At 38.0% G+C, this 21008-nt stretch overlaps 2 protein-coding genes across 2 annotated transcripts in view; one reads left to right on the top strand and one right to left on the bottom strand.

Annotated features, from left to right (window-relative positions):
• The window catches only part of MNAT1 (MNAT1 component of CDK activating kinase), a 231626-nt gene that overhangs the window by 71352 nt on the left and 139266 nt on the right, over window positions 1-21008 (bottom strand). The window contains exon 7 of the mRNA XM_062181264.1: window positions 15316-15437. Within this exon, the coding sequence (XP_062037248.1) occupies window positions 15316-15437 (122 nt within the window). The remainder of the gene's footprint in view (window positions 1-15315; window positions 15438-21008) is intronic.
• Window positions 16791-17296, top strand: LOC133751382 (large ribosomal subunit protein eL32-like). The gene has a single exon (XM_062181413.1). It carries the CDS (start codon window positions 16840-16842, stop codon window positions 17245-17247), a length of 408 nt encoding a protein of 135 aa, XP_062037397.1. The 5' UTR covers window positions 16791-16839; the 3' UTR covers window positions 17248-17296.

Here is a 21008-nt window from a genome sequence, read left to right as displayed (position 1 = left end):
ATCACAATTTATCAAAGCAGCTATATGCCAAACACTAGGACAAGAGGAACTGAGCTATTAACCAAAATAGCATGTAAATGCCATCTACAGTGAATGGTGAGTTGATACTCAGAAGATGGTGACAAACGGTAAGATTCTATTTTGTTTTCATAATCATTCAGAAAGATTTCAGGATTTGATGAGGCAGGCAAGATGCTACTTGGGGACAAAGGAAAATACGAAGGCAAACAAAAGAGAAGGTAATTTTAAAAAAAGATTTATTTATTTATTTGAAAAGCAGAGCCACAGAGAGGCTGAGGCAGAGACAGAGGCCTTCTATCCACTAGTTCACTCCCCAAATGGCTGCAATGGTCAGAGCTGGGCCAATCAGAAAGCAGGAGCCTGGAGCTTCTTCTGGGTCTCCCATGGGGGTGCAGGGGCCCAAGGACTTGGACTATCTTCCACTGCTTTCCCAGGCACATTAGCATGGAGCTGGATCTGAAGTGGAGCAGCCGCGACTCAAACCGGTGCCCATATGGGATGCTGGTAGTGCAGGTGGCAGCTTTTCCAGCTCTATGCCACAGTGCTGGCCCCAGAAGGTAATTATTATAAGAGATCTAAAGAGGTGCTGACACTGTGGTGCAGTAAGTTAAGCTGCCACCTGCGACACTAGTATCCCACATTGGAGGGCCAGTTCAAGTACCGGCTGCTCCACTTCCAATCCAGCTTCCTACTAACATGCCTAGGAAAGCAGTGAAGGACAGCCCCAATTATTTGGGCCCCTGCCACCCATGTGTGAGACCCTGATGGAGTACCAGGCACATGGTGTCAGCCTCACTTTGTCACAGAGTGAACCAGCAGATAAAAGATCAATCAATCTCTTTCCCCCCTTCGTCAGTCTGCCAAGGAAGGAAGAAAGGAAGGAAGGAAGGGAAACAAAAAAATCACTGTATAATATGTGGCTGCAAATAATATGTGATCACCATGGAAAGAATGAATATTGATTCAATCTTCAAAGTAGTGCAACTGTATTGGGAGACAATATGGCAAATGAAATAAAGGTAAAGAAGGAGTGTTTTTCTTTCTTTTTTTTTTTTAAGATTACTTATTTATTTGAAAGTCACAGAGAGGGAGCAACAGAGAGAGAGATCTTCCATTTGCAGGTTCAACGCTAACATGGCCGTAATGACTAGGCCTGGACCAAGCTGAAGCCAGGAGCCTGATCCAGGTCTCCCATGTGGGTAGCAGGGGAAGGAGAGCAGACAGGACATGAAATGGCACCCATATGGGATGCTGGCACTGCCGGCGGCAGCTTTACGAGCTACACCACAGTGCCGGCCCTCCACACTTTTTTTTTTAATGAAACTGAACATAGCTGAGTTTGCAAGTTGAAAAGCAGATGGCAGTAGCTTGAGGTTAATTATCAAACTGGAAGTTATCTGAATTAATTTTTATGCACAATGCAATTTTTTAGAACTCAAATCAATTTAAAAAACCTAAGGAATATTTGAAAGTTGACAATGTTTAGAATTGCCATTACATGATGATTAATAAAACAGGTGGTCTTTTCATCAGTTTTGTTATCTTAAAAATTCTCTAAAGACAATGTAATCCTTATTGCCTGCACAATAAGTAACCACGTAGCTATTCAGATAAAACTCAGAGGAACTCGTTGCTCAGATAAAAACCTTTGAAATCATCTTTTTAACAACCTTCATAATCAATCTGTCAAAAATTTTTTCTCTGCTCCCAGTTATATTTATTGTCTGAACACTTTTTTACTAATTTTACTTCTAGCATAGGTCAAGTCACTACCATCTTAATCAGGACACAACAAGTTTTCATCCTTGCCCCTAAACCACCTCCTGCCATCAACTCTTCTATGACAGATCTTTCTGGGTGTAGGTCACACAGTGGCATATATTCTATTCAAAAATATTCTGTGACTTTCTATCTCCTTTAAAGTCAAAGTCCAAATCTTGATCCTAGTCTAAAAGGTCCTAAAACATCTAACTAGGCCCAACCTGACTCTTTACATAAACATCTGCTACCTCTGTGACCTCTTCTACCAATTCCCAAAATCAGTCTAGCTCCAGACACAATGGACTTCTTCCTCTTGCTCACACACTCTGACTTCATAGCCTTTGCACTTGGAGATACTTCTGATTATCCCCCGTACATAAAACAATACATTTCTTTGTCTCATTTGTATCATTTCACACGACTCATCACTACCTGATCAACAACACCCAACTCTCATCAGTAACAGTCCCTTTATTCTGCTACATTTGTCTTCAAAGTATTAGTTAACATGTGCAATGATTAATGCATGGAACAATTTGACTAGCCTAAGGGATGCCCAGGTAGCTAGTAAAACAGTGTTGCTGGGTGTGTCAGTGAGGGTGCTCCGGGAGAATGGCATTTCAACCTGCAGAATAAGTAAAAAAGAAGCCCCCTCACCAATGTGGGCAGGCATCAACGAATCCACTGAGGGTCTACACAGGACAAAATGGGCAAACTCACTCTTCTGGAGCAGGGACACTAGTTTTCTCCAGCACTCAGATGTCAGAACTCCAGATTCTTGGGTCTTCAAACTCTGGGACCTCTATCCTCACCCCCATTCTCAGGCCTTCAGCCTCAAACTCTCCTGTCTTCTCTGGTTCTCAGGGCTTTGGACTCAGACTAAATTTTAAGCTCCCTAGTTCTCCAGCTTCCAGACAGGATATCATGGGACTAACATGGCCTCCACAGAAGAATGAAACAATTACCCAAATCAATCTTCACTTATATAGATATACCCTGTTGATTCTGTTTACCTGGAAAACCCCGATGACTACACCACCTAACAGATTCAATTATGCATTTTTATTGTTGGGTTGGTCCGGCAGAACATAAATTTCAAGATAATAGGCATGTTCTTCTCTGTTTTGTTCACTGCTATTTTCTCGGCCCCCAGTAGAGTAACTGGTATGCGGTAGGCACTTCATAAATATTTGCTGAGTGATAAGCAAATGAATAATGGAAGGAAAGGAACCACTACAGAATCAACTGTTTTCTCAGTTAACTGTGGCTAAATACCAGGAGGTTTCATTTCCCAATGGAGACAATTATAAATAGGGCCTACAGGGTCTAAAGAATTTTATAGTGATTTGGGAGGAATAACCAAATTCCAGTAATAAATTGAACTTGATTTTTTAGGGTCTTGTAAAAATCTGAATTAAAACTATATTTCACTATTATAATTTAGCTTATTTTATATAGTGCTGCTTTTCTGAGATTAATTTTGGAATATATTTCACTTTATATATTTTAATTAGTATTATGATTTAATACAGTTAAAGTCCTCACTATAAAAAACTTCTGGAATCACTGCATAATTACATTTCCTCAGTGACCTTGCAATCTCATGAGCATTTGCTCCAGACTAAACAGCTTCATTCAGCTGCCCTGTGTCTGACTGTTGATGAAAGAAGCTTGTTTGACAACTGCTTCAAGCAGAAACATATTTTTTTCCATGACTGCATAAAAAAGATTTAAAACTTACCAGACTAGAGTCAAACTAGAACTTTAAGTACAAAGGTTCACGTTGATATATGTGTTGATTTCTACTTCAAATGCCAACAAAAACAGGTACTAAAGATGTTTTGTTGTCATGGCTTAGCAAAAAAAATTAATTTAGTAATACTTTCATAATTTAAACCAAGTATAACAAAAATTAAATATATTATATATTATATGCACATTGATATTGTATTTTTTGGAAAATTTTCCATATTCTTTGTTTTTCTGATGCTCTTGAGACTTTTTGTAAAACTAACATATTAACTTAAATGGGAACTTAAATAAATACCTTTATTCTTGGGCAAGTCAGGTATAATAAATAACTTAATAGGTCAAAACCTTAAACAAGAAACAGTACAAAAAACAACATATCGTCTTGTGGAAATCTTTGAATATAAGTAACATTTTCCACTAATATAAAAATTCTGATCAATTTCTAGATAAGAACAAAATCATAATGAGAGCAAATAACAGAAACACTTTTTGTCATGACTATGGGTGGTGCTATTGTATGCATTTAAAATTCATTGAAATATGTACTTAGGTATTTTACTGTAAGTAAATTATAATTTAGTGAGGATAATTAAACAGATTCTGGTTTTTCAAGTGGTAAATTTGTAAGGTACTACAGATTAGCATCAATTTTATTACACTTAAATTTCTTGAACTTATAGTTCAAAATCACTTCTTGATTGGCCCTTCTTCACAACTATTTTAAATAAGTAGCTATCTAGGAAGAAAAAATACAATATACTCAAAATCAAAGAATAAAAGACTTAGTTATTCATGATATAAATGTCTTCTTTTAATTTTAAGATACATAAATTTCATATTTCACATATACAGATTTAGGAACACAGTGATAGTTCCCACCCCACTCTCCCCCCTCCCAGACACTCTCCCACCCTGCTTCCCCTTCCTTCTCCTATTTCCACTCTTAATTTTTGCGAAGATCCATTTTCAGTTTACTTTGTACTCATCAGATTAACCCTACACTAAGTAAAGAGTTCAGCAAATAGTATGAAGAAAAAACACGTTCCTCAACTGTCAAGACAAGGGCTATAAACAATCTTCCAATCTCAAAATGTCCATTTCATTTCAATACATTATGGTGTAGGTATTTTATTAGTTACCACAGATCAGGGAACACATATGGTGTCTGCCATTCTTGGGACTGGTTTATTTCATTAAGTATAATGGTTTCTAGTTGCATCAATTTTGTTGCAAAAGACAGGATTTTTTTTTTAAGTGATAAGTAGTATTCCATAGTGTATATATACCAAAATTTCTTTATCCAGTCATCAGTTGATGGACATCTGGGTTGATTCTTAGCTATTGTGAATTGAGCTGCAAATAGGGGGTACAAAAATCTTTCACCTGCTGATTTCATTTTTTGTTTGGGTAAAATCCCAGGGGAAGGATTGCTAGGTCATATGGTAGATCTATTTTCAGCTTTCTGAGCTATTTTCATACTATACTCCATAACAGCTATACTAGTTTACATTCCCACCAATAGTGGATTAGGGTACCTTTTCCTCCACATCCTCCCCAGCATTTACTGTTTGTTGATTTCTGTATGAGAACCATACAGAACCATAGGGTGAGGTGAAAACTCATTGTGGTTTTGATTTGCATTTCCCTGATGGCTAGGGATCCTGAGCATTTTTTCATGTGCCCATCAACCTTATGAATTTTCTCTTCTGAAAAATGCCTGTTCAAGTCCTTTGTCCATTTCTCTTTTTTTATTTGTGTATTTATTTGAGAGATAGAGTTACAGACAGAGAGGGGGAGAGACAGAGAAAAAGGTCTTCGATTTGCTGGTTCACTCCCCAAATGGTTCCATCAGCCGGAGCTGTGCAGATCTGAAGCCAGGAGCTTCTTCCAGGTCTTCCAGGTGGGAGCAAGGGGCCCAAACAGATGGGCCAACTTCTACTGCTTTTTCAGGCCATAGAGAGAACTGGATCAGAGGAGGAGCAGCCAGGACACAAACTGTCGCCCATATGGGATACAAGCAATTCAGGCAGAGGCTTAGCAAACTAGCCACAGCACTGCCTCACCCATTTCTTAACTAGATTGTTGGTGTTGAGTTTCGTGAGCTCTTTATAGATTCTGCATATTAATCCTTTATCAGTTGCATAGTTTGCAAATATTTTCTCCCATTCTGTCAGTTGCCTCTTCGCTTTGTTGAATGTTTCTCTTGCAGTGTAGAGGCTTTTCAGCTTGATGGAATCCCATTTGTCAATTTTGGCTTGATGGACTGTGCTTCTGGAGCCTTTTCCAAGAAGTCTGCCTATGCCAATGTCTTAGAGAGTTTCCCGAATGTTCTCCAGTAATTTCATGGTATCGCGTTCTAGATTCAGGTTCTTGATCCATTTTAAGTGGATTTTTGTGTAAAGTGTAAGGTAGGGATCTTGCTTCATACTTCTGCATGTGGAGATCCAGTTTTTCCAGAACCATCTGTTGAAGACTGTCCTTGTTCCAGGAACTGATGCTAGCTCCTTTGTCAAAGATAAGTTCATTGTAAATGCATGGACTGATTTCTGTTCCATTGGTCTACACATCTGTTTTAGTGCCAGTACCAGGCTGTTTTGATTATAACTGCCCTGTAGCATGTCTTGAGACCGGTATTGTGATGTCTCTGGCTTTGTTTTTGTCATATTCAGAGTCTCTTATGTTTCCATATGAATTTTAGCATCCTTTTGTCTAGATCTGAGAAGAGTGCTGTTGGTATTTTGATTCAAAGTGCACTGAATCTATAAACTGCTTTCGGTAGTATGGACATTTTGATGATATTAAGTCTTCCAACCCAAGAACATAGAAGATTTTTCCATTTTGTGTATGTGTGTTGCCTTCAATTTCTTTCTTTAGTGTTTTGTAATTTTCACGGTAGAGATCTTTACTTGCTTGGTTAAATGTATTCCAAGGTATTTAATTTTTTTGTAGCTATTGTGAATGGGATTGATTGTAGAAGTTCCTTCTCAGCCATGTTTATGTATACACTGTTTGTATATACAAAGGCTTGATTTTTGTGTTAATTTTATATCCTGCCACTTTACCAAATTTTTCTCCAATAGTCTCTTAGTGAAATATTTTGATTCCCCTATATACAGAATCATGTTATCTGCAAATAGGGATGATTTGATTTCTTCCTTTCCAATTTGTATCCCTTTGATATATTTTTCTTGCCTAACTGCTCTGGCACAAACTTCCAGGATTATGTTGAATAGCAGTGGTGAAAGTGGGCATCTTTGTCTGGTTTTGGATCTTAGTGGGAATGCTTCCAGCTTTCCCCCATTCAATATGATGCTAGCTGTGGGTATGTCATAAACTGCCTTCACTGTGTTCAAGAATGTGGCTTTTACACCCAATTTGCTTAAGGCTTTCTTCATGAAAGGACGAAAAAGGATTTTATCAATTTCTTTCTCTGCATCTACTGAAATAATCACATTGTTTTTGTTCTTCAGTTTGCTAATGTGCTATATCACATTTATTGTTTCGTGAATGTTGAACCATCCCTGCATACCAGGGATGAATCCTGCTTGGTCCCGGTGAATGATCTTTCTGATGTGTTGTGGATTCAATTAGCTAGTATTGTTGTTGAGGATTTTTACATCTATGTTCATCAAGAAATTGGTCTATAGTTCTCCCTCTATTGTTTCTTTTTCTGGTTTAGGAATTAGAGTGATGCTGGCTTCATAGGAGGAGTTTGGGAGGATTCCCTGCCTTTCAATTGTTTTGAATAGCTTGAGAAGAAATGGAATTAGTTCTTTCAATGCCTGGTAGAATTCAGCAGTGAAGCCAATTGGTTCTGGGCTTTTTTTTGTTGGAAGGGTCTTTATTACTAATTCGATTTCCACCTCGGTTATCAGTCTGTTTAGGTTTTCTATGTTTTATGGCTCATGTTTCATTTTGGTAGATTGCATATGTCCAGGAATCTATCCATTTCTTCTAGATTTTCTAATTTGATGACATATAGCTCTTTGTAGTAATTTCTGGTGATTCTTTTTATTTCTGTGGTACCCACTGTTATATTTCCTTTTTAGGCAGTATGCCTTCTCCTCTTCCATCATCTTGGGATCTCCCAGAAAAAAATGAAGTTCTTCCATATGATTTTTTTTTTTTTTTTTGGACAGGCAGAGTGGATAGTGAGAGAGAGACAGAGAGAAAGGTCTTCCTTTGCTATTGGTTCACCCTCCAATGGCCACCGCAGCTGGCGCGCTGTGGCCGGCGCACTGCGCTGATCTGATGGTAGGAGCCAGGTGCTTCTCCTGGTCTCCCATGGGGTGCAGGGCCCAAGCACTTGGACCATCCTCCACTGCACTCCTGGGTCATAGCAGAGAGCTGGCCTGGAAGAGGGGCAATCGGGACGAAATCCTGTGCCCCGACCGGGACTAGAACCTGGTGTGCTGGCGCCGCAGGGCGGAGGATTAGCTTACTGAGCCGTGGCGCTGGCCTAAAATACAGTATTTTTAAAAATAATGTTATCCAGGTGAGTGACTCCCAGATAAAACCTTAGATATAGGCCAGCACCGTGACTCACTAGGCTAATCCTCCACCTGTGGTGCTGGTACTATGGATTCTAGTCCTGGTTGAGGCAACGGTTCTATCCCAGTTGCTCCTCTTCCAGTCCAGCTCTCTGCTGTGACCTGGGAAGGCAGTGGAGGATGGCCCAAGTCCTGGGCCCTGCACCCCCATGGGAGACCAGGAGGAACTACCTGGCTCCTGGCTTCGGATAGGTGCAGCACGCGGCCATAATGGCCATTTGGGGAGTAAACCAATGGAAGGAAGACCTTTCTCTCTGTCTCTCTCACTGTCTAACTCTGCCTGTCAAAAAAACAAACAAACGAACAAACAAACAAAACCCTCAGCTATTCGTCTACTAGAGCTATTAATACTATTAGAGTTCAGGAAAACCGCTACATACCAAATATATATATATATATATATATATATATATATATATTTAATCGCTTTCATATAGGTCAGTAATAACTAGAAGAAAATATAATGAAAACAATTTATTTCAACAATATCAGACATGTGTAACAAAAATTTTCATTAAAATGTGTTAGATATATGAAAATTAAATACATGTCAAACATTCATTCTTTTCTAATCAATTTGTAAATTTAAAGCAATTCCAAATAAAATCCCCAAAGGAATGGCAGTGTTTGGTTAATATCTAGGGGGTAGCAATGATGGCTGTGTCTTAATGGTTTGGTACCTTTTAGTTTGGTTTGTTTATTTGTCTCTCAATATTTTATAATGAAAATTTTCAAGTGTATAGAAAACTTGAAAGTGAAGAGTGGTTTGTTGCTTTTGCCAACAGATTTATTTGTGAAAGTAAATACATAAAAACACTAAGAAAATTTTGAAAAAGATAAGAAACAAGGGAAGACTACCCCAACTGTAGCTGGCAGAATTCTGACATCCCACCATTGTACATGCCACATAATTCCAGTTCTTGACTGTGAATGAAACAATGAGTTTATAAATTTGTGTCCTGTCATTATATTATATATCTAAAGGTGTTTTTCAGATAGAATTAATCTCTCAAATAAGTGACTGTGAGTAAATAATAAAAAAGAAAAGTTATCTGGGTAGGGGGACTATCTTAATCAATAAGGAGCACTTACAGAGGAGGAGCTTTTCCTCCTGCTGGTCTGGAAGAAAGAAGTCACCAAGAGTTTTACATCTAGAAGGAAATTAAGTCTTCCAATAACATGAATGACCTTGAAAGAAGAGCCAGAACCTCGCTCAGATGGGCCCACAGTACCCAGAGAAGCCTACCTGGACGCAGTCATGTGTAAACAGAGTTAGAGGGTACAGAGCTAGACGCTCCTTGCTTAGACTTAGGATCCACAGAAACTGGTCGTAACTGAGATACCAAATGGATGCTGTTTTAAGCTACTTAAGATTGTGGTATTTTGATATACAGCAATAGGAAATGAATACACCAGTTAATATTAAAACATACCATGAATTTAAATTAATAGTAATGTGATACTATAAAAACACTGAAATATAAATTGAGGGAAAACAAAGGACAGTAGAGAAAAACTCTGAGTTAAGATTTCATATTTGGTAAAGCAGCAACACATAAATGAAGATTAAATAAATTATAATTACTATGTTAAAGAACAGTACAGATTCTCTTATACCTACTTAACATAAATTCCAGGTAGATTAAAGATTAAATGAAAACAATTGAAGCTACAGAAAAATAAGGATATAAATACATATAAAGTTTTGCACTGGTTTAGGACTTTCTAAGTAGAACAACCTCACCAATATATTTCACTGCTCAGAGATTTTAAACTACTTTATATCATAAACAATATCAGTAGAATAAAAAACTAAAAGCAAATTTTAAAATTTTCAAGGGTTAATTCATAGTCATAGCATGGCTGGCTCATACAAATAAAGGAAAATAATACTTACTATCCAAATAGAAGAAGGGACAGAGGAAGTAAACAATCCATAGAGAGAAAGGAAAAAAAGGAAAGAAATGATTGGGAGGATGCTGTCCCAAAAATGAAAAAGAGATGGGCATTTGACATAGCAAGAATCTGGAAGTGAACCTGTGGACAGAAGATCTCTCTGTTTATCTGTCTCTCTGCCTTTCATATAAATAAAATTTAATTACTTTTAAAAGGAACTGGAAATAAAACATTACGTACAACATTCCAAAATGTGTGAAGCCATCATTAAATTCTTAGCAACTACTAAGCCTAAAAAAGGCAGGATGCAGAGGGTCAGATCATGAAGATGATGACAAAAAATGAAAGGAATAACAGACTTGATCAGACTGATATATGAGAAAATAGTATGTAGCTCGACATTACAGCCATCCTACTTTAAAGCTTCATGACTGATAATACAGAGCTTGCATTTAGTTATGTCAACAGAAAACAAAAATGAACATGTATATTTTGCAACAACACTCTACCACAAAGAAATACACATAAGTTCCAGGTGAAATCATTAAATTATTATTCTGACTGAAATTTCATTTTACAGATTTAGCAAATAATTTCATTTAAATTCATATTAGAAACAATGAAGAATGTATGTTAAAGAAAGATATTTTATCTTTAAAATTTTACAGTGAAAATAATCACATAAAACTGAGACAGCCATTCTCACTTTTCAACTTAACCTATATTACACTTATTTACACAGAAAATACAAGGTTGTCAAACACAAATTACACTGTATTTTGTAAAGCTTTAACTTTTACAATATATCAGGCTACTTCAATGCTTTACCATATGATATTTTCAAGGCTGCTATTAAACATTGGCTTAAACCTTATATATGCTACATAAAAGGCTTTATAAGTTTTGAACGTTCTGAATATTATTCAAGTATTTGAACAAAATTGAAATTTGTTAAAATGTGAGATGAATTCATAAAAAGAATCCAAGAAAAAATTGTGTAAAATCATTATAAATGTTTAAAATCTTTTTTCAATGCCTTGTTTATAACTCAACTGCCAACTGATTTTTAGAAACTTTAAGGGTAGGTTAAGAAGTTATATTATCTGTATCTGCTGAAATACATAGAGGAAAACAAAAACAGCAATGAAGTGTTTACAGCACTTTGCCTACAAATCTTTTCTTTATTTCTCTAATAGGGTTGCAAATGAAGAGCTCATATTAAATAGATAATCTGTATTAATTCTAGTAATATTTAATTAATAATTTGACATTGGTAAAGTTGAGTTATAAATGTTCATCATTTGTATTAGTTAAGAAATAACCCTTCTTTGGGTAAAATGTAGTGAAGTATTAACTGGAAAGGCAGCTGATCACTATAAGGACAGTCTCACAATGCCAAACAATGAGATCTTCCTAAACTACTAATGCCACAGCCTGAGGTCAATTAGCAGGAAGACTTCCAAACACTTGCTCTCATTAGCAGTGAATTAAAAAAGCATGTTGACACATTGCCTTGACTAAACTTCAATAGTACTCCCAGTGCAATCTGAACTATAATTACATATTTATAATACCTGATGAATAAGAAATGTTCACATACTCTTCATCTACTTCTCAAGGTTAACTAACTTTAAAAGATCACAGTAACCGCCATTTAAAAATCTCACAGCAGTATAGTTTGATTTTTTCCTTTATCAAGGTTTTATTAAAGAACAATAACAGAGGGGCTGGCATTGTGGTGTGGTGGTTAAGCCTCTGCCTGTAGCGCTGATATACCATATGGGTGTCGATTAGTGCCCCTCTTCCGATCCAGCTCTCTGCTATGGCCTACGAAAGCAGTGGAAGATAGCCAAGTCCTTGGGCCTGCACTGAACTGGGAGGCCCAGAAGAAGATTAGATCAGCTCAGATTCGGCCAGTGTGGGTATCTGGGGAGTGAACCAGTGGATGAAAGACATTTGTCTCTCCCTCCCTCTGTCTATAGCTCTGCCTCTCAAGTAAATAAATAAAATAAATTTAAAAAGAAGAAAAAGAACGTTGTTCTTTGGAGTCAGAATCTCTAATGATGGCATCTGAGAGACAGGCTGACAGGACATCTTTGAGTAATTTTGGGGGCACACCCTTGGGGTTGGGTTCTTCTGAGAGATTTGAGTATTTCAGTTCAAGTTCAGTCCAGGTTCTCTCTATTGCTTCCTGGCTGTTGATGTATCCCTGCTGTAACTACCCTCCACCAGATGCCAGACTATGAGGCCACCCAATCCTATAACCTCAACTCTAAGATGAAATAAATCCTTTCTTTCTCAAAGTTACTTCTCTTTATTACTTTAAAGTTATAAACAGTGAACTAATTCAATCTGTACTGCACAAAAGTTGAATAAACAGAAGCAGAGAGTACAACATTGGTTATCTAAGGTCAGGGAGTGGGAGAAAAGGGGAATGTTGGTAAAATTGTACAAACTTGTTGTTAAGAGATTAAAAAAAGTTCTGTGGACCTAATGTAGAGCATAATGATAACAAAGTATAGTATACTTAAAAATTTTTTTAAGTAGGTCTTAAGTATCAGCATTCTCACCCCAAAATTAAACAAAAAAGTAGAAAGTAAGTTACTATGTGAGGTAATGGATATACTAATTATCTTGATTGTGGTACTCATCCTATAATACGCATCACATTGTACATCTTGAACATGAACAATTATTTCTGAATTGTACTTCAATAAGGATGAAAAAAACTATATACCTATATCTACTATGAACTGATACAAAAATCCTCAGAAAAATATTAGCAGACTGAATTTAGCAGCATATTAAAAGAATGGTACACTGTGACCATGTGGAATGCAAGGATGGTTCAATAAACACACAAAAATAAATCAGTGTAATATATAACCACATTAAAAGAATAAAGGGAAGCAATATGATCATCCTGATTAAGAAAGGATACGGGGCGGGGGGCCTGGTGCTATGGCGTAGTGGGTAAAGCCATGGCCTGCAGTGTTGGCATCCCTTATGGGCGTCGGTTCAAGTCCTGGCTGCTCCATTTCCGATCCAGCTCTCTGCTATGGCCTGGGAAAGCAGTAGAAGATGGCCCAAGTCCTTGGGCCCCTGCATGTGTGTGGGAGACCTGGATGAAGCACCTGGCTCCTGGCTTCAGATCAGCACAGCCAAGTGGGGAGTGAAGCAGCAGATGGAAGACCTCTCTCTCTCTCTCTCTCTCTCTCTCTCTCTGGCTCTCTGGCTCTCTGGCTCTCCTTCTCTCTTTGTGTAACTCTGACTTTCAAATAAATAAATAAATCCTTAAAAACAAAAAGAAAAAAGAAAGTGTACATGGGGCTGGCGCCATAGCATAGTAGGTAAAGCTGCCATCTGCAGTGCCAGCATCCCATATGGGCAATGTTTCGAGTCCTGGCTGCCCCACTTCCAATCTAGTTCTCTGCTATGGGCTGGGAAAGCAGTAGAAGATGGTCCAAGTCCTTAGGCCCCTGCACCTGCGTGGGAGACCCAGAAGAAGCTCCTGGCTCCTGGCTTCAGATCGGTGCAGCTCCAGCCATTGTAGCCAACTGGGGAGTGAGCCAGTGGATGGATGGAAGACCTCTCTCTCTGTGTCTCCTTCTTTCTCTGTGTAACTCTTTCAAATAAATAAATAAATCTTAAAAAAAGGGTTCCTGACAAAATTCATCACATTTTCTTGATAAAAACATTCAACAAACTAGGAATAGAAACTACCTCAATACAATAAAGGCTATATTTTATAAATTCATAACAAGCAACACATTCAATGAAGAATACTGAAAGATTTTCCTGCTAAAAATAGGAATAAAGTACAGCTGCCCACTTCTAGTCAACATAATATTGAAAATACTAGCTAGAGCAATTAGGCAAGAAAAAGAAATTAAAGGAATCCGTATTGGAAGGGAAAAAGCAAAATTACCTGTTTCTACAAGACAACATAATATATGTAGAAAACCCTAAGGATGCTACAAAGCAAATGTTAGAACTGATAAATTCAGTAATGTAGCAGTATACAAAGTGAATATACAAAATACCAATGTATTCCTATACACTGATAATGAAATATCAAAAAAGGAAGAAAACAGCTTCATTTAAATAGCATCAAAAATAATAAATTATTTAGAAGTTAATTTAACCAAACAGATGAAAAACTTACACAATGAAAACTCAAAAAAATTTCTGAAAGAAATTAAAGAAAAACAAACAGAAAGACATCCCATATTCATGGATTGACTCAGTAAAAGACAACAAAAAAATTCTAAAGAGGACTCAGATTTTTTGGTTTCAAAATGCCTACAAAGCTAGAGTAATCAAAATTTTATGACTTGCACAAAGACAGACATTTAAGCCATCCAGACCAATACAACAGAGTTCAGATATAAACTATGATATATAAGGTCAATGATTTAACAAAGATGCCAGAACAATTCAATAGTGAAAAGTCAGTCTTCAAAAAACGATGCATGGAAAACTGATATCCACAAGCAAATCAATGAAGTTGGACCCTCAACTAGCATCATATACAAAAATTAATTCAAAATGAATCCAAACCCAGGTTAAAACCTAAAACTAAGGCAGACAGCAAAATTAGAGAAAATGTGTGCAAATCATGTTCCTAATCTATTCCATTAGGACTACTATAACAAAATAATGTTTCTCACAAAGAACTTGAATTTATTTCTCACCACACTGAAGGTGAGGAAGTTCAAAATCAAGGTAGTGCCAGCTTCAGTGTCTGCTGCGGGCCCATTTTCTCATTCCTGGTGCCTCTGCCCGTGTCCTCACATAGTGGGAGGGGCAAACACGCTGTCTGATCTCCTTTTACTGGTACTGAACCCATTCATTTCCAAAATAGATGCACTTAATGTGACTGTTGAGCCACTGGGCCTACCGCACATCAGAACATTTCATAAAATGTATTTTGTAACTCATGTATCATGAATGTAGTCTCACTGCTGATAGCACACATCTACCCTTTTTCATGGCAAGGAGTCCAACTTGTACTTTTACTGCCTTACTACTGTCTAAATTAAGCCTCAATGTCTGAAAACATATAGGTGGTGACCTTAAAAAGAACAGACACTTCAATATTTCCAGGGACAGCCTTAACAAGGAACAAAGGCAACACAGTCTCAATCTCAAGAGACCTAACAAATCCACAAAAAAATTAATGTATCAAATAAACTTCATACTAAACATGTTTGTTTTTTTTTCAAAAGACTGAAATTTCTATAAACTGAATTTCTAAACATATTAATGTGTGACTTAAGAAAAAGCAACAACAAAGCCCTGAACTCTCAATGGAAACTTCTCTTTTGACACTTACCCAAGTCTTCCCAGCATCTCAAGTTCAGGAACCTGTGGTCCACAAGTCTCTATCTGCAGGGGCTGGTATTCATAGAGAGCTTCTTCAAGCTTGTGAACAGGTGCCAATGAAATATGCTGACCCTGTTAGAAAAACGAAGAAAATTCCTTTTAATATTACTTTCATACTATTTGCTATTTGTAGTCATTGTAAAGATGGACTAAATTCCTCATATTAAAAATACACTTTAGGGTCTGCTATTCCATAGATCCAATACGTTTAATTACTGAAGCCTATATTATATAATAGTCATAGTCTCTGACATGTGACTTCAACAACGAAAGCCTAATTCATCAGTAAATTCAAATTAAGCCTTAAAGAGTACAGCTGTTAAATGTCAAGAGTAGAACTCAGCAAATATATAAGCCCACCCTCACCTTTAATTTTTTAATAAACATTTTTAATAACCAGTGTTTTCTTAAAAGTCCTAATTTAGGAAGAAAACTAATGAAATTATTCCCTGCAAAGCTCTGCAACATAAATGTATATTCTTAAGTCTTTAGAAAGGAATCAAGATTACTAACCAAAACTGTATTTATTTCTCATCATACACAGCCACATATAAACACTCAAAATAAAATTTTACACCAAACTGAATAAAAATATTCAGCTATTTTTGCTGAGAAGAATGAACTACTGGTTAACTAAAATAAAAGGGCCATATTTGAGTATAAGAACACAAAATAAATGCTAGTCAGCCACATAGCACCATTATACTGCTGCAATTTACATATTTATCATACACCTGGGCACAAATTCTAATTTATATGAATCTCCCTACTTCTTATTTGAGGGTACTAAAAAAGCCAGTGGGGAAGTATAGTTAAAAGCTAAGTTGCTTTTTATGCAATATTTTTTTTGAAATCCACACAATTTTGTCACAATATTCATTCTCCATAAACTTTTAGAAGACCCCATGTATAGTCCATGTTTTCTCATTTTAACCCAAGTTCTATGATTTTTCTTCTAGCTCTCACCAATTTCTTCTTAACTTTTAAAAACAATTTGCAGTTATTAATTGTACAACTTTGTAGTTAATAATTTTCGTTGTTACCTTCTGTAGTTTCCTTTTCTCCTTAATTATTAATTTAGATATATAACACGTTAGATTATAAAACATAAAAATAGGCCAAATGGGTGTATTTTATATTTTCAACCATTACAAGAGACAATACAGAGTGGGTGTCTGGCACAGAGCTAAGACTCCATTGGGGATGCCTGCATTTCATACTGGAATACTTGGCTTTGAGTCCCAGCTCCACTTCCGGTTCCAGGTTCCTGCTAAGGCCACCCTGGGAGGCAGCAGGTGGCAGCTCAAGTCCTGGGTCTCTGTCATCCACATAGGAGACCTGGATTGCTCCCAAACTGGTTCAGCCTGGCCCAGCCTCTGCCACTGCCAGTTTCCGGGGAGTGAAACAGTAGATAAACATCCCTTCCCTTCTCTTCCTCGGCGCTGCCTCCGGAGGTGGCGGCCTTCTCGGCACCATGGCCACCCTCAGACCCCTGGTGAAGCCTAAGATCGTCAAAAAGAGGACCAAGAAGTTCATCCGCCACCAGTCGGACCGCTATGTCAAAATTAAGAGTAACTGGCGGAAACCCAGAGGTATTGACAACAGGGTGCGGAGAAGATTCAAGGGCCAGATCTTGATGCCCAACATTGGCTACGGGAGCAACAAGAAGACCAAGCACATGCTGCCCAGCGGCTTCCGGAAGTTCCTGGTCCACAACGTCAAGGAGCTGGAGGTGCTGCTGATGTGCAACAAATCCTACTGTGCAGAGATTGCTCACAACGTCTCCTCCAAGAACCGCAAAGCCATTGTGGAGCGAGCGGCCCAGCTGGCCATCAGGGTCACCAACCCCAACGGCAGGCTGCGCAGTGAAGAAAATGAGTAGGCGGCTCGGGTGCGCATTTTATTTGTGTTTAAATAAAACCTTGAAAACCGCAAAAAAATAAATTAAAAAAAATAAAAAAATAAAAAAATAAATTTCAAATAAATGAAAACATACAATTTTAAAAGATAATAAAAATAGGGGCCAGCATTGTGGCACAGCAGGGTAAAGCTGCTGCCTGGGATTGTAGTATCCCATGTGGGCACCAGTTCAAGTCCCAGCTGCCTCACTTCCAAACCAGCTCCCTGCTAATTGCCTGGGAAAGAAGTAGAGGACGGCCTAAGCATTTGGGAACCTGCTGTCTACGGGGGAGACCGGATATAGCTCCTGGCTCTTTTCTTCCGCCTGGCCCAGACCCAGCCTTGCAACCACCTGGGGAGTGAACCAGCAGATAGAAGATATCTGTGTGTGTGTGTGTGTGTGTGTGAGAGAGAGAGAGAGAGAGAGAAGGGTGAGAGAGAGATTGATTGATTCACTCCTCTCTCTCTAACTCTACATTTCAAATACATAAAAAATAAACCTCATTAAAAAAAAAAAAAAGACAGGACACAGGAGTCACAGGTGGAGGCTTAACCTGCTCCACCACAACACCAGCCCCAGTAAATAAATCTTTAAAAAAAGAAACTACCAGGGACCTCGTTAAACAACACAATAAGGAGAATGTAAAAAAAAAAAAAAAAAAAAATCCTATAGTTAGATAACTGCCCTGGTGTCTTCAATAAGTCAGGAGAAACAGGAACAGCAAAGTTGGAATCGAATGGTATCTCTTCTAGATTACAAGAGAATTAAGATATTCAGCAAATACAGCTAAGAGTCATGGGGAATGGGCAGTTAGCATGGAGATTAAAATACCTGCAACTTATATGGAAATGTTTACATTAAACTCCTGGCTCCATGAGGGCGCTGGTTCAAGAACCAGCTTTGAATCAGCTCAGCTCTGGCCATTGTGGCCAACTGGGGAGTAAACCAATGGATGGAAGGCCTCTCTCTCTGCCTCTCCTCCTCTCTGTGTAACTCTGACTTTCAAATAAATAAATAAATCTTAAAAAAATATATTTGAGGGAACCGACACCGTGGCTCACTTGGCTAATCCTCCGCCTGCAGCACTGGCATCCCATGTGGGCACCGGGTTCTAGTCCTGGCTGCTCTTCTTCCAGTCCAGCTCTCTGCTGTGGCCCGGGAAGGCAGTGGAGGATGGCTCAGGTGATTGGGCCCTGCACCGGCATGGGAGACCAGGAAGAAGCACCTGGCTCCTGGCTTCAGATCAGCGCAGCGCCGGCTGTAGCGGCCATTTGGAGGGTGAACCAATGGAAGGAAGACCTTTCTCTCTGTCTCTCTCTCTCACTGTCTAACTCTACCTGTCAAATAAGTTATATATATATATATATATATATATATATATATTTGAAAAGTAACTGAGGTGAACAAAAAAAATAATAATATTAAAACTGAATGAATAGCAATCTTATATAGCTCAAAATGGGAATACCAAAGATAACTGACTAAAAGAAAGAGGGAAATTAAGAAAGGATGAGGTTGAAGAATGAAGACAAAAAATGATAAGGGGCCAGCACTGTGGCATAGTGGGTAAATCCACCACCTGCAGTGCCAGCATCCCACATGGGCACCGGTTCGAGTCCTGGCTGCTCCACTTCCAATCTAGCTCTCTGCTATGGGCTGGGAAAGCAGTAGAAGATGACACAAGTCCTTGGGCCCCTGCACCTGCGTGGGAGACCCAGAAGAAGCTCCTGGCTCCTGGCTTTGGATCAGCGCAGCTCTGACCATTGCAGCCAGTTGGGGAGGGAACCAGCAGATGGAAGCTCTCTCTCTCTCTCTATGACTCTCCTTCTCTCTCTGTGTAACTCTGACTTTCAAGTAAATAAATAAATCTTAAAATATATATATAATACATACTGAAAGAAAATATTTGAAAAAATTATATTTTATAAGCAACTTCCATCCAGAATATATATAAAGAACTTTCACATAGAATAAAGAGACAACCAACTAAAAAATGGATGAAAAAAATTGTTGACATTTTGCCAAGGAAGATATACAAATGGCTAGTGAGCACACAAAAGGATACTCAACATCATTAACCTTCAGAAAAATGCCAATTCAAAGCACAGTGATATATGCAGCTATAATCAAAATGATAGAAAATAAAAGTTGTTGGTGAGGCTGTGTAGAAATTGGAACACTCTTAGATCGCAGATAAGAGTGTATGATGTAGCTACTCTGTAAATTGGTGTGTTAGTTTTTGTTAAAGTTATAAATAACGTCATGACTTAACATTTCCACTCAGAGGTATCTACCAGAGAAATGAGAGCCTATAATCACCCAAAGACTTGCATGAACATTCACAGCAGTGTTACTCAGCATAGTCAAATAGTGGAAACCATCTAAATGCCCATCACATGGTGAACGCTAAACAAAATATTGTATGTCAAATATTGTCATACAATGTGAGTAAGAATTAATTCAACAATCACCCACCATGATGAACAGGGTACTAGTCAACAAGAAGAAGGAATTAAATTTGGATACATTCTGCAACATGGATGAACTTCAAAAACATTATGCTGATCAAAAACCAGATGCAAAGCATCACATATCATGATTTCATTTATAAGAAACACCTAGAAAGGACAAAATTAAAAAGACAAAAAGTAGACTGATGCTGATCGCCATGGGCTAGCAGTGTGAATGTATAGTGACTCCACATCAACATAAGATATCTTTCTGGACTGATGAAAAATCCTAAAATTGTATTATGGAAACAAGGGGGAAATTCTGTAAATTTACTAAAATTCACTGGAGTGTACATGTGACATATCAGTTAAGAAGGCATTTGAAATGCCCCACTTTGTACATTGTACTGTGTAGGTTCAAATCTTAGTTCCATTTTGCATCCAGCTTCCTGCTAACTTTGTGCTGGAAGACAGCAGGTGAGAGCTCAAGTACTTAGGTCCCTGCCACTCATGTGGAAGACTCCTGGTTTCAGCCTGACTCGGTCCCAGCTGTTACAGGCATTTTGGGAGTAAACCAACAGATGGAAGACCTCTCTCTGTCTCTTTCTGTCTGACTTTCAAATAACATAGGGTCAGTTTGAGTAACAGCTACTCAACTTCCAATCCAGCTTCTTGCAATTGTATCCTGGGAGACACCAGATGATAGCCCAATTACCTGGATCCCTGCCACCAATGTGGAAGACTCGGATAGAGTTCTGGGTCCCTGGCTTGGCCTGGCCTAGCCTTGGCTGCTACCAGCATTTTGGGGAGTAAGTCAGCAGAAAGAAACACAGGTAGGTAGGTAGGTAGGTAGGTCTCTCTGTCTGCTAAGTAGATGAAAATAAACAAACACTGAATTATATTAAAAATAAACAAAAGCTCCTATTAAAAAACACATAAAATGAGTAATTTTATAGTAAGTAAATAATACCTCAATAAAGCTGTTAAACACACAAAAAAATTTATGATCGTCATCCAAATCAATAAGATGTTGCTGAATGAAAAATCCAGGAAGAAATACATGTTCAGTAAAGGCAGCTAGAAATTAAACTCAAGAGGAATTTTTCCATCATCAGCCCAAAATAATGGGCAAAGTCATAAGACTAAAAGTAAGAGGGGGAGTGGAATGTGTAAACAATGAGGTCTTAGCACTGTCTCAAAAAATACCTACATTCATTCAAAAATACATAACACAAAACTGAGACCCTTTCCATTTTTGTTACTTTTTCTATGTAAATCAAAAATAAATGAGGC

Source organism: Lepus europaeus, chromosome 22, assembly GCF_033115175.1.
Source record: "Lepus europaeus isolate LE1 chromosome 22, mLepTim1.pri, whole genome shotgun sequence".
NCBI classification, from domain to species: Eukaryota; Metazoa; Chordata; class Mammalia; order Lagomorpha; family Leporidae; genus Lepus; species Lepus europaeus.
The sequence above is the reverse complement of the archived record's forward strand: the minus strand, read 5'-3'. Positions and strand labels throughout refer to the sequence as shown.